Here is a 16,749-nt window from a genome sequence, read left to right as displayed (position 1 = left end):
AATACTATTTCTTAAAGTCTCCTTTGGCAGCCTTTTTATTTTGATTTTTATTTGTTTTGTTTCTCGAGACAGGGTTTCTCTGCAGCTTTGGAGTCTGTCCTGGAACTAGCTCTTGTAGACCAGGTTGGCCTCAAACTCACAGAGATCCACCTGCCTCTGCCTCCCGCGTGCTGGGATTAAAGGCGTGTGCCACCACCACCAGGGCAGCCTTTTTATGATTGATGTCTTGATGGTAAATCTTTTTCCATATTTTTCTTTTAACCTGTGTGTTTTTATGAGCATCCTTTGTAAATAACATATAGTCAGGACTTGCTTTCTGAATCTAATATAACAGTTTTGTCTTTCAATTGAAATATTTATTACTTTTAAACAATCTACTTACATATAAAGTTGGATTTAAGGAGATTGATTATGAAGGACTGTTTTTGTGGTATCCTCGGCTCAGTGTGAGCTTTGTATTGCTGTAGGTCTAGGAGCTAAGAGATCTGTGACCCATCCTGAGCTACTGTTCAACTTTTCTTTCTATAGCAGTCCTCTTGAACGTCATTTAAGGAGGAAAAAGCTGGTATACAAACTGTATGTTAATTCTAGATCTGTATTTGTGTACTCCTTTGACCTTGTTTGTAGCAGTGGAAGACTTCTGCAGAACCAATGGAAACCTTTCTCTGGTACTTTTCATCTGCTGACATTTATCTTTTACATGTTTTTGAGAAATATGGATTGTATATGGAGCCAACTTTTAAAAAACTTTATTCTTACTTAATTTAATTTATTCTTACATTTTTTTATTCTCTTACACGTTCCACACACAGAGAATAGATGAAATCATGAAGAGAACAAGGAAGAGTGATGCGTCTCTAGAAGTGAAGGTGGGAATTCAGATGACCATTATGTCGTGAGTGAAGAAGAGCAGAATACATTTAGTGATGTTGAAGGTTTGAGACAAATGTCTAGAAAAAATAGACTTATCCTCTTCTGTTCAAGACAAGGCTCAGGACGGAACTGAGACCTGAAAGGAAAGAGAAATTTCAGAGATGAAGAAAGTAAAAGATTCCCTCAGAGCAGTGGGATAGTGACACGAGGAAAGACACAGTAGTTTGAAGAGAAAAGTGACATAATAATAAAAACACAGAGCATCAAAGAATCACTTCCTGCTATGTCCCACAAGGGTTCTGAGTACTCCCTGTTGCTTTAAAAAAGTTTTTTCTTTATAGTGTCAATATTTCAACCTTTATTGCCTTCCCAATTTCTTCTCCAGTCATTGCCATTGAGTTTTTAAAAACGTTTATTTCCTTTTATAGTTATTTTTTATTGGATACTTTTTTTTCTCCCTTCCCCATTCTTTTGTAGTCATCCCCTTCTCTTTGTTTCTAGAAGGAAGACCCCAAAGTAGAGATTCAGCCTGTGGTAGATGTGGATAATAAGACAAGACCAGTTGTCCCCAACAAAATAGGTGAGTGTGAGTGTTTGGGTTCTTTAGGTGAGGAGGACTAGTGAACATTACTGCTGGGGCTGGGGTTCAGGGGAATGCAGCTAGGTCCCAAGGCAGTGTGGCTGCTGGCAGTTTTGCCTCCTGAGACATCTTTCCAGCATAAGGACTGTTGACTCCATTTGGGAAACCACTGCCTTTCTCACCTGCTCTAATAACTGATGCATGGCCCAGGATGCTTTCCAGGGACCTTGACTATACATCAGGTGTAGTGATATTTCATTTGTATTTTAATAGATAAAGCTTGTCTGAAGGTCAGAGAGTGAAACAGCCTCACTGGTCAGCCATACATACCAGGCAGTGGTGACACACACCTTTAATCCCAGTAGTCACACTAGTTTACCAAAGAAACTGGGTGGTAGTGGTGCACGCCTTTAATTCAACCACTAGAGAGGTATATAAGACAGGAGAAGACAGCTCTCAGTTTGGTCTCATTCTGAGAATCCCTGGAGGCAGGATTGCCATTTCAGACTGAGGTAGAGGTAAGAGGCCAGTGACTGGCTGCTTTGCTCATTTGACCTTCAGGTTAAACCCCAATATCTATCTCTGAGTTTTTATTATTTGTGCTACAATCAGGTATTATTAAGAACTGGCTTATCTCTTAAACTGAGGCCCTGTAGACACTGATAGTTTGATCACATTTTCTTCTCCTTTGTGAAGCTGAGTGCATGGAGTTATTGGCAGTTCTTTCCTCTAAACAAACAAAAAGACCCCATTGTATTACTGGTGAAAGAAAGGATGAAAATAATTGCCTGGTTATGTGTTTCTTACTACTTTATCAAATTTGAAAGTTTTGATTCATCTGAAGACTTGTGTTCTTGATCAGAAATCAGTGGATTGAACACCTCTCAGGAAGTAAATGACTCAGAGCATGCTGCTCCAGAAACCTTTCCCCAAGACATTTTCTCCAGTGGTCTTAAACCAGTTGGGGCACCTGTTCATCTGGAGGGCCTTGATGGGAAATCCAACAGTCTGGATGATTCAACTGAAGAAGTTCAATCTATGGATGTGAGGTATATTATTTATTTTGCATTTAATTTTTATCCCTTTGCCAGTTACTGCCAGTTGCTCCATCTTTTCCCACCTTTTTCATTTCCTTTAGTTGTTTGCTTACAATACACCTTTTCTTATTTTATCTCTTCACTCATCTTCCCCATCCATAATGAAATCTCCTCGAAAGGAGGTTTTGTTGGTATAGGAAAGGTGTCGCTGGTGTAATATAAGTGTCTTGAGTTTGGCATCCTAGAAGCAGAACGGAAGATGGGGTTTCATGGCTTGTCATTTACTGGAGAAAGACTGTAGAGGGAGGGAAGGCACTAAGCAAGATGTGTTCTCATTCTCCTGGGAAATCTAAAGGTTGGTTTTCCACCAGGGCATCATTTTTTTAATGTATTTATTTATTATATATACAGTATTCTGTCTGTATGCTTGCTGGCCAGAAGAGTGCACCAGATCATATTACAGATGGCTGCGAGCCACCATGTGGTTGCTGGGAATTGAACTCAGGACCTTTGGAAGAGCAGTCAGTGCTCTTAACCTCTGAGCCATCTCTCCAGCCCCAGGGCATCATTTTTTTTTTGAGACAGGGTTTCTCTGTAGCTTTGGTGCCAGTCCCAGAACTAGCTCTTGTAGACCGGGCTGGCCTCGAACTCACAGAGATCTGCCTGCCTCTGCCTCCCGAGTGCTGGGATTAAAGGCGTGTGCCACCACCGCCCGGCGAGGGCATCATTTTTTATCGCTATATATAGTAATATGTATTAGTCATTCAGTGTGGACAAGGCACTGCATGTTGGATGATGAAGGAGTAACTGTGACCATAGTGGCTCCTGTCAGTTAAAAGAAATTGTCGAAAGTAAAGGTAGCAGCTGTGAATCTTTGACTATGCAGCACTCTGAAGCTGGGAAGTAGGTGCACTTGCAAGTAAAGGAGGTATAGCCCAACCACCAACGGGGTCTCCTGTGTCTACAAAGTCACCAGCAGAGAAAATTCTGTATAGACTGATAGTGGGGCTCCCCACCAACTCTCAACTGGATATTCCCATATCCCCAACACAGCCTTCCCCTGACTGATGCCACTCTGCTCCCAGGAAAGAAAAATAGAGGTAATCATAACTGTTAACACACCCATATTGAGCCAAGTGTGCTTTATTTTATGTTTTGGGATTTTTTGTGTTTAGGGGAGGAAGACATGGTACCACTAGCTAGGATTCATAAAAGTGAATGGGCTTCATACACTGAATTTTTAGAGAGAGACATCTGCTGAAACCACATGTAAGCTTATGGTGGCATTCTCTTTATTGTTGATGGTGGTTGTAGTCGGTTTTTTTGAGACAGAGTTTCATGTAGCTCAGGCTGGCCTCAAAATCACTGTGTGCTTCACACTGACCTTGAACTTTTAATTCCCCTAAGTAATGGTATTGTAGGTATGTGCACCCATGTCCAAATTTTCTCTGTGTTCTTGAGTTGAAATGAAGGGAATTGTGTAGAAAGGTGTGGGTGGGGCCAGATGTTTCTACTTAATAAGGCAGCTTGCACAGATACTCGAAGATCTTAGGTCAGTTACTGTGCCTTACCGTGGCTCAGGTGTGAGGGCAGTAGATCCTTTGAGCTTCTACAAATCGACTGGGTTTTCTAGTTGCTTCCCTAAGATCTCATGAAGGAAGAAGAGACTGGCATCAGCCTTATTCTAGATGTTAAGAGTCTTCTAGGACAGGCCCTTCATTCCTAGCCTACTAGTCTTCTGGACCTGGATATGTTCCTTTGCATATCCTATGGCAGACAGCAATAGTGAAACGCCTCTTATCTCTAGGGGAAGGAAGAAAAAGCTAGCCTCAGCTGGGTACATTTAGATAAGTCCGGGTGGATTGGAAGCCTGGTTTTAGAAAGGCAGTGGTTGAGATTGGGTCTGTAGTTGCCTAGGGTTACAGTGGGTTCCATGTTCCCATTCTCCAACCTTAACTAAGCACATACTTACTTCACTTCATGTGGCCCGGCATCAACTATTCTCAGCATAGTTATTTCACATCTCAAAAGAGTAGGAGGAGGAAGAAAAAAATTCTTCTTCCCATTTTACAGGGGGAGGAAACTGAGGCCAAGGACAGAAAAAAGCAGCTCACCATAGACAATACTACTGTAAGGGCAGCACCAGGAGACCCCAGGGCAAATTAGGGCCCTTTTCAGCTCACTTTGAACTTTTAGTCTTTACTTACTCTTGGAATGTCCCAGCCTAAAAGCTCTGGGAGGACATTGCTTCTCTGTAATAATGTGGTGGTGCCTGTAGGTTTTTTCCTTTCAACCCTCAGACACTGAGTTCACTCTTCTTCACTGCCCTGCCTGCCTGCTTCCTGTGTTCTCATCTACAAGGATTTTGTGTCTACCCGCTTACCAGATGTGAACTCAGTTATTGTTTTCTTACCTCATCTTTTCCATAAGAGCAGTATAGCAAAACCACACAAAAAGGACAAAGTACATTAACACATCATGTTTTATTCTCATGTTTTCTCTCCTCTCTGTCTCTATTCTATGTTTCCCTCGTCTCTTCTAGTCCTGTTTCTAAAGAAGAGCTTATATCCATCCCAGAATTTTCACCAGTGAGTGAAATGATTCCTGGAATGTCTCTGGACCAAAATGGGACTGGTAATGCCCGGGCACTTCAAGATATCTTAGATTTTACTGGCCCGCCTACGTTCCCCAAGAAATCCAGTGAAAATCTCAGCCTTGATGACTGTAACAAAAACCTCATCGAAGGATTTAACAGTCCTGGGCAAGAAACTACTATGAACACCTTCTGTTGACAAAGACAGCATTCTTTTAATGAAAGGTATAGCCTTTTAATGATACTCTAAATATATAATTCCCCAACTGAGATTTGTAAAGATTGAATAAATACCACCCGGCCTCTTGAACAACTAATTTTATTTGAAAATAACAAATAAAAAAATTGAAAATAAATGAATATTTATTGCAGCACACACAGAAGGAGAAAGATTCTAAGTAATTCCTTTATATGTGAGTCCCTAATGTAGTATCCTACTCACGTTGTCCTCTTTGTTTGGAGTTTTGGGTAGAAAGGTTGAGAACGTTTGATGGCCAATCTATTTCAGGTAGCATCTTTTTCAGAGGCCAGGAGAGAATACTGAGGGTAATTCCTCCAAAGTGAACTTCTCCTATTAGTTTTCTTCCATGACATCTCATTCTCTACCTATAAACACTCATACAGACTGATGAATCAAATGGTCAGCTGTTCTATTGATCGATTCTGGATCCTTCCCAACCAGACATCTGTTTTTGGATCCTAACTTAAGTGAGAGAGGAAAGAATTTTAGTTTTGTACCCTGAAGGTTTTCCCCCACCACTGAGCTTGTTTGTTGCCAAAGTGCCTTTGTTGTCACTGGCACTCTGATGCTCGCTCTTGCATGATTTCTCAGTTTCTATCATTTTGGCCTCTGGAGTTTCTCATTCTCTCCCTTTCCCCTGTCCATGCTGTGTTTTACATGCTAAGCTCATATTCTACTACCGAACACTGGTCACTCTCATGTGAGAGTCCTTATCAGTTATATGCACTATACACCTGTGTGCACTTATATTTTACATTTCATTTATTTCAATTTAGGACTTTTAACAAATATTTTAAGTGTGTGTGATGCACACAGGAGTGAAGGCCTTGGAGGCCAGAGGCATCACATTTCTCCTGGATCTGGAGTTACAGGCAGTTGTAAACCTCCTGACATGAGTACTGGAAATCAAATTCAGGTCCTGTGCAAGAACAGTAAGCACTCTTAATCACTGAGCCATCTCTCCAGCCCCTGGGACTTATTTTTGAACAGTGCAAACATAGTTAGGGTCTATAATCAAATCCTTGGAGAAGTTAGTAATTTCTATTGCTCCTGCCATTTTATATTAATTTTTTTGTGTATGGTGTCTGCTTGTGTGTGCACAAGTGCTCTCCACCATATTCCTTTGAGACAGGGTCTGTCACTAAACCTGGAGCTAACTTTTTTTTTGGCTAGGTTATCTGAACAATGAGCTGCAGCAATCCCACTCCCACCCTACACTGTGATTACCAGTACCTGTGGCCACGTACATCTTCTATGTGTGTGCTGGGGAATCTGTACTCATACTGATGCCTTCACAGCGAGCACTTTTCCTACTGAGCTTTCTTCTCAGTCCTCCGGTCATTGGACACTCTTAAAAAGGGTTTTAGGCTCTTATAATTCCACCACTTTTTTTATGGTTCTGGATTCTTCTAATAGAAATTTGATTCCTAACCTGATTTAGTGTAATTTTTATATCCAAATACAATAATAGAATGGGAAGACTACAAAGTTGTATTTTGTGTACTTATTTCCACGTGACCTCAGTCCTTGCCTGTAGAATCTATAGTATAGACAGTGGGCTCTCGAGACTCCTTCAGTCAGTTTTCTGCAGAGTCCATGGAGTCCTTTGACACAGGAGAGGAAATACAAAACAAGCCACTTTTAATATTTTGAGAGAGGATCTCACATAGACTAGGTTGACCTTGAACTTATTATGTAGACTAGAATGATCTTGAACTTCTGCAAGAGTGGCTGCTTTCTTGAACACTGAAAATGCAAATTTACCTGAGCATTCTATCTCCTTGCCAGTTGCATGGCTTTAGTATTCATTAAGAGCTTTCTTTTGTTGTTAGTATACCTTGATTTAATTAACTTCCATTCAATTCACTTACCTCACTATCCAGCTTTAGACTAGTGCCCAAATCCTTCTAAACCAATGGTGGTTTATTGCCATAGTGCTTGAGATATTAAACACTTCACGGTTTGTATGCAAGGACAATCTTGGTGGCTTGGAGCATCCCATTCTTCCTTCATCCTTCCTGAAATGAAACTGTGCACTACTCCTACTTCCTCATTGGAGAACTGTTCTTCTCTCAAGGGCAGAAAATCTCAAAACATCTGCCAATTTTAAAGAAGTCCCATATGAGGAACATTTGACCCTACTAAAAGAATGATTCTGTAAAAACTGCTACTCTATCTCTCTTGAGAAATACTGTATTAGCCAAGGAAGAACTAGAGTGCAAGATACTGGTTTCTGCCTTGATCTTACCTGGTTTTGCTTTTTGACACAGGAGGTGTTTGGATCACCCATGAAGCTGTCGGTATTAAATCTGAGCTGCTAGCCACCTGAAGAAGCTTCTTTCGCCTTTAACTGCTGGATTCCAAATTACTAGATCAGAATGTAACTGTATTCCTAGGTTGTTTGGCAAACACTGGCCTCTCTTGGTAGAAACCTTGAGATTTTTGCCTTGTTGGGCTTTAGCAAAGTTTCATTTTATGGTCCTATTTATGAGCTTCAGCTGCTGCTAAAGCATTTCCTTGTCCTTCTCTGATATCATATCCTGCGTGATGCTGGCTGGGAACCTCACTTTAGGACACTTGCATTCCCAGAGTTGGAGCACATAGACATTTAGATGTCTCTTCCTATAAAAAATCTTCTATTTATCCACACTCTAGTTAAACATGTACTTGACCTGGGCTGCTTATATTCCTGTATTTTTTTAGTGGGGGAGAAATCTAGCCATTTTCTCTCCCTCTCAGGTTTCTGTTAATTTATTGTTATTATTAAGCTTCATCACCTGCAGAACATTATCCCATATTACTTGTTTGGACATTAAGTAAGTTCGGTTGAATAAATAATTAAATAGTGGAAATTATTTCTTTCCCCTTATGCATACATGGGCAACATAAGATAGCAAGGACCTTTTCATATCATGCCTTTAAAATCTTCAAATTGTCACTCCAAACCATTGAATGACTTTTCATTTGAATGAATCACGTCTCCTGCAGGTGGTTGTTTTTATGGTTTTGCTATTGTTTTTATATTGGATCTTGGGAGATTCTTTTTGTTTGCTCCTATGTTTGCTTAACTGTAATAAAAAAAAGTCACAGTGCTTTGAAAAGGGGCCTCAAGTTGGTCCCAGTATGTCACTTTAATAGACTTTAACGTTAAAAAGTCTGAACGTGGAAAAATGACACTAGAATGTATCACTCCATACATTTTATGCCATATAATGCTATATTTAAAATTTGCATTTCTTGTGGTGAAATGTAGCTTTACTATTAAAATGACCTTTTCTTTGGAACTTTTTGTTTTGACTTTTACCTTAAGCCTTTTGAAAAGATCTGTAATTTTGAGATTTACAACCAAGAGATATAAACAAATCTCAGTAGTGATCTTGTTCTGTACTTTTAAAGCTGGTACAGTTTAAGAATGTATTAGTCTCAGAAGCTATGTATGTTTATGTGATATAGTCTAAATAAAATGCATACCACTAAAAATGTGCCCTTGACCTTGATGTATCAAAGGAGATATATCTTTTATGACAAGCACACAGATGATAGCATGGCTTGACATCTAAAAATATAACTGGGCATTTTTCTTTTTTTTTTCCATTTTCGAGACAGGGTTTCTCCGTAGCTTTTGGTTTCTGTCCTGGAACTAGCTCTTCTAGACCAGGCTGGCCTCGAACTCACAGAGATCGGCCTCCCTCTGCCTCCCGAGTGCTGGGATTAAAGGTGTGCGCCACCACCGCCCGGCCTGGGCATTTTTATTAAAGCTATATTTTGCTAAACATCCATCTCATTGAGCTCCATTGTACCTCACAGCACACTGTGATCATGTGATGCCTCATTTGCATGATGTGCACATTCTGTTTAATGTTAAATACATTTTCATTGAAGAGTCTGGTGGCTTGCTTGGATTTTGTTTCTGTACACTCAGTAAAGAAACTTGCCAAAACCAACTTATATTTTTAAAACCTGAAACCAGGTAGAGCAAAAAGACCAATTGATTTCTGTGCAGGTGTTCTTTCTCTGACAAATCATTAAAAATTCCTCAGTTGTCAGTGCCAAGTGGAGCCAGCTGTGACTTTGGTGGTGGCCTGTCCCTAGAACATGATGAACTTCAGAGAATGTTAAGTTGCTGTGCTTTCATACAAGAAATGGTTCAAGCAATTGTTAGCTAAGTGAAGAAATAACTGATTGTGGTATAATTGATGAGACTTTGATATAGTATTTTGGCATTCAGATGAATGTAATGGTAGTATTGGTTCTTACTTTCAAGGATGTGGAAACCCCAGACCTAATTTTTTTTTATGCTTGTGGTGTGATTTTTCCTGGGGAGATATGAACAAGTATCTGTTCACCCAAGATAGGCACTGACAGTGACAGAAACTCAAGCCTGGCTTAGTGAACCAGTTAGTTTATTGGGGTTCCTTCAGGTCTATGGACAAGAGATCATTTACAGGCACACAGATGAATGAACAGTAACTTTATCACATAAAAAACTACCTCAGTATGGTGATGACTCTCAAAAACTCAATTGCTGGTATAACAACTAACTGGAGTTTCTCATTCCGTCTTGCCCTGTATCTGCTTTTAAAATAACCACTCAGGGGCTTGAGAGATAGCGCAGAGATTAATAGCACTTCCTGCTCTTCCAAAGATCCTAAATTCAATTCCTACCACCCACATGGTGGCTCACAACCATTTATAATAGGATTTTTGAAGCCCTCTTCTGGCTTGCAGTATACATTCAGGTAGAACACTGTATATATAATAATTAATTAAAATAAAATAACCACTCAGAGGCTTAATATTAATTACATACTGTGGCCTGTTAGCTCAGCCTTATTATTAAATAGCTCTTACAACTTTCTTTTAGTTTATATTTTACTGTGTGGCTCATGGCTTTTTACATCTTGCTTCCCTGGCAGCTGCTTGTGCCTCCCTTGTCCATCTTCTTTCTCTGTGCATTCAGTTTGGCTTTTCCTGCCTAGTTATTCTGCCCTGTGCTTTTTTATTAACCAATGGCAATAAAACATATTCACAACATACAGAGGGGCATTTAACATCACCCTGGAGTTTTAGAATGTTCTTACAAGGCACATGCAGACAGATTAGCCAGCAGGAGGCTGCTCTCACCAGCAATTATTTATTGTTTATATAACTTTGGTGGGAGGTGTGAATTTTACAAATTTCAGGAGTCTATTATTTTTATTTACATCATCAATCTTATAAATAAATCTCTTTCCCTTGATGGAAGGGGTGTTTCTTGTCAGAGAAAATATCTGCACACAATACATGACCATAGACTTGTTACTACTACCTAACTAATGGTACCAACCTAGAGATTAGACTTTTGAATCTTCATAGTGACTTACTTTAGAGCAATCTGAACCTAAGGGCCCAGTCAGCACAGCCTTTCCAGGTTCTGCTGACAGAGCCTCTGACGGGATTAGAAGTAGTTTATGTCATCATAAGATCTGCCATAGGGCTGACAGTGGTGACCAATCATTCCTAAGAAAAATTTTGAGTTCATGAATATTCTAATTGCTTTCATGGTGTATGCAGGTTTCTTATTAAGTGCTTTTAGAGAACAAATTTAGGTATAATACAAAAAAGCAAATTTATTTGTAAGTATATACACTTTATTTTGGGTAGAGTACAAGGCAACTCCAGTTTTCACTTCTCAGCATTGTTTGGGAGTTCTGATTATGAAAGAAAGTAAGAAATTTTAGAAATGGAAAGAAGAGTTTGCTATATACTTCCACCCAAGAACTCTCAAGGAACAACTGAAAACAATTTCACAGGGGGGCAACTATTAAGAAAAATTCAATAGTTTGGTTTTTGTCTGTTAGAATTTTTAAATATCCCTGTAAATCCTCCCCCACACTTCTAGAAATAGATATCTCTTGAGAAATTATTTGAAGGTTCTATCAGAGAAACACAGCTGCTCTACACCCTGTGCAGAGACTTGTCCTCTATCAGGGAAAGTCGTTATCTTCAATTATCCAAGCATGAAGCTTGGAATGGAACAAGAAGGGACAAGAATGGACCAGGGAGAGAGTAACAGGACACCTGCCTAGCCAGCTAGATCAGCTGAATCAACCCTGGGGATAAATGGGATGACAGATGTTACAGTCAGATGGACCTCATATCCAAGAAGTAACTTTCTGAAGCTTGACCAAGGAATGTTAGGCTAGAAGGGAAGATCTGTGCATGTGCAGATGGTGAATATTGTGAGGAGGCAGTCACATTTTGGCTAACCGATGGTTTTTTTTTTTCAGACAAAACTAGAATTGTACAGTTTATGTAAGAAAACAAAACTAAAAAACAAAACTGAGGAGCTTAAATTTTTGGAAGGTGAGATTTCTCCCAGCAAACTGTAAGATGCATCAAACTTTTATTACTTAAAACAGTATAGTCTGATAGAGAAATTTAGAATACCATTGGAAATAGCACTGGCAACAAGCAAGATTGAAGGTACATTGGCATTTAATATTGTATAAAGCTGGAGGTTGACCATTTGTACCTGTACAAAAGTAACAGATGACTTAGGGGTTTCAGAGGGTCAGCAAAGTTTAGGTTCTAGAATGGAGTGAGAGAAGAGCTTAGAAGTTATAGTGAAGAAATGAAAAAGCAGCATCTAAGGTGTGGATTCCAATTGTGGTTTAATGCTTTGTGGAACAAAATTTAGATAGCAAGTTTGAGGGTCTCCTTAGAATCCTCCTGCCCATTGCTCCAGAATGTGCTGCATTAAGAAAGTGGGACGCAGAAGTTCACTAAGCAGCAGGATTCTGTGTGAATCTGCTACAATGACAGGAAGCATGAACTAAGCTTTGTTATTCAATGTGGTATTAAGATTTGTTCATGCCATAAGGTAGGTACAAGAGGGTAACACACACAGCTAGAATTAGGCAGAGCTGGCATTAGCTCCAGGGCCCCAGATTGGTTCCCTGAGGGGAGGCTGCCATACTGTTCAGCCACCAAAAGCAACACACACACACACACACACACACACACACACACACACACACACACACATCAAACAAGCTACTACTTATAGCAGTGAAGAACCAAAGCCCTTATGGGGAAATACTAGCTCTGAGCATGCTTAATTACAAAGGGATTTCTGCCTTCTCTCTGAAACCTCTTTTTAAGAAATTCAAAAAAAGCTGAACATTGTGATACACACTTTTATTCTCAGCATTTAGGAAGTAGAGGCAGGCAGGCTAGCCTGGTCTATGTAGTGAGTTCCAAGACGACCAGGGTTATCTTATGTAGAGAGACCTGATCTCAGAAAAGCAAAAAAAAAAAAAAAAAAAAAAAAAAAAAAAAAAAAAAAAAAAAAAAAAAAAAACCCACCCAAATAAATTTTTAGACAGTCTTGAGATAGAGTTGACAAACGATAAAATTTCAGCTTTAAACATTTACAATCAGAGCTAATAATACACCTCTGTGATAAAGTACTCACCTAGCATACAATTCTAGCACTGAAAGAAAGAACCAATTTCATGGTCTTTATTCACAACATTTTTGCAATCTTGCTGCTAATAGTTGAATATTTTCATTTGAGTGTACTTTTTATGGGGAGGAAGTACTTTGTTTTAAAACAGGGTCTCATGTGATCCTTGCCGGCCTTGAGCTCTCTGTATAGCCAAAGATCCTGAGTCTTCTGCCTCTCTCTTCCAAGGCTTAGGTTCACAGCTTTGCATGTGTCTTTTCAAAGGTTTCTTAGCCATGTGCACAGCCTGGCTTTTAATCATTGGGTTATGTCCTCATTGCACCTGGAAGCAGGACTCTCAGCAAGAGCCATTTGTTCAACATAAAAATTAGGATGGTGCTTATGTAACTTAAGGCAGGCTATATTGTGGAGGTCCACATTTGTGTCAAAAACATGGGCTCACATGCTAACTGGTGTCACATATCAAGTGTTCAGTATGGGCTTCTGTGTTAATAAGAGATAAAGATTAGGAGAAACTGACTGAAGATTCTTCAAAAATCCTGAACCAGGGCTGGACAGTGGTGGTACATGCCTGTAATCCCAGCACTTGGGAGGCAGAGCCACGGGGATCTCTGTGTGTTTGAGGTCAGCCTGGTCTACAAAGCAAGTTCCAGGACAGCCAGAACTGTTACATAGAGAAACCCTGACTTAAAAAAAATCCCGAGCCTTTGGAGATATGCCTTTAACAATGACCATGAACTCAAATGTGTGAGAAAACCTACAGTGTGAAAGATTGCTCCTGTTAGTTAAGCACAAAGAGACGAAGAGTGCTGCTCTCCTGCCAACTTCCAGGTCAGGATACAAAGGCAATTGGGAGTTCAAACTGTAAAGAGATAATCGGCTGCCACGACCCAGGAGGCCATCTTGCTAAAGGCAGCGCGTAAGAACTGAACACCTTCAGGTATTACACGTTCAGAATTTATTTCCATTCTCCACCCTTTTGTGTGTATGAGAGTTTTGCCTGCGTGTATGTCTGTGCACTGTGTTCCTGTAGTGTCCATGGAGGCCAGGAGAGGGTATTGTATCTCCTGGGACTGGAATTGCAGATATTTCTGAACAGCAAAGTGGGTACTGGCAATTGAGTTTAGATCTTCTGGTAGAGCAGACCGTGAACCATCTCTCTAGTTCTGAAAATAGATTTTAAACAAGAAATTATCCATAATGTAACACCATACCAAAAAGATAACTAGTATGTCTCTCTCTGTGTACGTGTTTGTGTGTGTGTATGCATATATGTGTTTGGGTATGTGTTTGTAGAGGTCAGAAGTCAATATTGGATGTCTTCTTCAGTCTCTTTCCAACTTATTTTTTGAGGTGGGGTCTCACTAAATCTGGAGCTAAAATATTTGGTTAGACTTACAGAGATCCACCTGTCTCTGTCTCTTTAGCACTGGTATTACAGGCATGTAATGCTGCACCCAGATATTTATGTGGGTACTGGGAATCAAACTCAGGTCCCTATAGTTACATGAAAGCACTTTACTGGTAAAGCTATTTCTTCAGGTCAAGCGTGCCCTGTTGAAATTTTATTCGCACATTGTTTTAACGAAGTGGCCTAAGGACCTGCTGTGTCTCAAAAAATGTAACTCATATAATAGACTGTGTGTTTTTGCTTAGAATCCAGTAGCCAGTATCTGGACTAGCTAGTTAATTATAGATGGAAAGGTGAAGTGGTTTTCCCCTCCCTCCTCTTCTACCTGCCTGTGGTATTTTTTTAGATAAGATCTCTCTATTAGGTAGCTCCAGCTGTCCTGAAACTTGGAATGTAGACTAGGCTGGTTTCAAACTCACTGAGATTCACCTGGCTCTGTCCCCTGAGTGTTGGGGCTGGCAAGTTAGCTCAGTTGGTAAAACCAGGGTTTGATTCCCAGCACCCATATCAGGTAGCTTACATCCATCTGTAACTTCAGTTCCATGGGATTCAACGCCCTCTTCTGGACTCCCTTGGCACCAGACACACTTGTGATGCACAGACTTAATTGTTTTTGTTTTGTTTTAGTTTTTCGAGACAGGGTTTCTCTGGAGCTTTGGAGCCTGTCCTGGAACTAGCTCTTGTAGACCAGGCTGGCTTCGAACTCACAGAGATCCGCCGGCCTCTGCCTCCCGAGTGCTGGGATTAAAGGCATGCGCCACAACCTCCAGGCTCACACAGACTTAATTGTAAGCAAACACATATACACATCAACCTTTTAAGGGTTGGTGTTTTGGTGTGACACATACCTTTTATCCCTGAGTTTTAGGCCAGTCAGTTCTACATAGCCTATTCCTGCCTAAAGCTAGTGAGTGTAAGTGTTACAGTCCTGAGGGGAAAGGTATCCTCACAGTCTGGAGCCAAGGAATACCACAAAGTCACACAGCACAACAAATCTCACATAAGAGACTTACTGGGAACTGAGTAGGAGGAAGGTTTTATATAGGGTTTCTTGTGGTGGGTGGGCTTTCCAGGGTGGCGTGGGATTAGTGGAATTTTGTGGCCTGATCTTGGAGTAATATCAGGGATTAATGGGATTCTGTGGCCTGTTCTTGGTGCAAACTGAGGGATTAGTGTGTTTTTTGTGGCCCGATCTTGGGGCAAGATCAGGGATTGGTGTGATTTTGTCACCTGATTTTGGAGCAAGAGCAGGGATTAGTGGGATTTTGGAGCCTGAATTTGGAGCAAGGTCAGGGATGGGTAGGATTCTGTGGTCTGGTTTTGGGCTTTTTTTGTTTGTTTGTTTCTGTAGGGCGGAGTTTGGCTCCCTGCATCTTGAAGGCTAGCTGTTAGGGTAGTCTAGGTGGAGAGTTTGCTACTGTTTCATTTTCAAATGGGAAGAAAAAGGTGCTCAAAGGAGAATAGCCATATATCTGGCAGAACCAACCAAGGAGAAAGAGATGGCAATCAGGTAGAGTGGAAGGAGTCAAGAAAGGAAAGGACTCCAAATCCTATAAAACATGCAGCTACTCTAGACCACTTGGAGGACTCCCCAGCTATGACTGACTTAACACCAGTGCCACCCAACAGGAATAGATGAATTGACTTCTTGGTAGGAGATCTGGAATAGAGAAGGACTCGGGGCTGGAGAGATAGCCCAGTGGTTGAGAGCCCTAAGCCTACCCACAAACATTTTTTTCTCATATGAATTTTTTTTAAATATGTTTATTTATTACATATACAGTGTTCTGCTTGCATGTATACTTGCAGGCCAGAAGAGGGCACCAGATCTCATTACAGATGGCTGTGAGCCACCATGTGGTTGCTGGGAATTGAACTCAGGACCTCTGGAACATCAGGCAGTGCTCCTAACCTGTGAGCCATCTCTCCAGCACACAAACATTTTTTTTTCCAAGCAAAACAAATCATTTTTGTCTGTGCTCTGCCATTGACCAAGCTATTGCAGAAGCGAGAGTGATGCTGGGTGGGGGGTTCAGTCAGTACTTGCTTGCAAGCACAAGCCCCTGAGTGTGGATTCCAGAACCCACTAAAAAGAAGAGGAATGATGGCACATACTTGTAATTCCAGCACGGGGGAGACAGAGACACGAGAACCCCTTATCTAGCCCATTTGATGAGCTCCAGGCCAATAAAAGTTAAAAAGAAAACAAAGCAAAATGAAAAACCCTGCGCACGCACACACACACACCCATGCACACACGCATGCACATGGACGCACACATTCACAAACACACGCGTGCAGGCGCGCGCACGCGTGCACACTCACACACACAGAGAAAAGATTACCCAGGTGCTGCCAAACTGTAATCTCAGCCTTGGACATCGGAGGTACAAGGATCAGTAATTGAAGGCCAGCGTGGGCTACATGAAATCTTGTCTCAAATAAACAACAGAAAAGGAAGGAGAGCGTCCATGAAAATAATGTTTGTATTATGGGACTGAAGAAAGGGTGGAGAAATCAGGGCCAGCTCGACATTATCCATCAGAAGTCATTAACAGAAAACACAC

At 40.7% G+C, this 16,749-nt stretch overlaps 1 protein-coding gene across 1 annotated transcript in view; it reads left to right on the top strand.

Moving 5' to 3' along the window:
- The window catches only part of Map7d2 (MAP7 domain containing 2), a 45,140-nt gene extending 36,401 nt beyond the window's left edge, over positions 1 to 8,739 (top strand). Inside the window, exons 10-14 of the mRNA XM_050164356.1 lie at positions 813 to 869; positions 1,375 to 1,453; positions 2,316 to 2,502; positions 5,033 to 5,308; positions 7,595 to 8,739. Coding sequence (XP_050020313.1) covers positions 813 to 869; positions 1,375 to 1,453; positions 2,316 to 2,502; positions 5,033 to 5,282 — 573 coding nt within the window. The 3' untranslated portion in view covers positions 5,283 to 5,308; positions 7,595 to 8,739. The remainder of the gene's footprint in view (positions 1 to 812; positions 870 to 1,374; positions 1,454 to 2,315; positions 2,503 to 5,032; positions 5,309 to 7,594) is intronic.
- Positions 8,740 to 16,749: the final 8,010 nt, after the last annotated feature.

This window comes from Alexandromys fortis, unplaced genomic scaffold (genome assembly GCF_014885135.2).
Source record: "Alexandromys fortis isolate MF-2015 unplaced genomic scaffold, M_Fortis_MF-2015_v1.1 scaffold_147, whole genome shotgun sequence".
Lineage (NCBI taxonomy): Eukaryota > Metazoa > Chordata > Mammalia > Rodentia > Cricetidae > Alexandromys > Alexandromys fortis.
The sequence above is the reverse complement of the archived record's forward strand: the minus strand, read 5'-3'. Positions and strand labels throughout refer to the sequence as shown.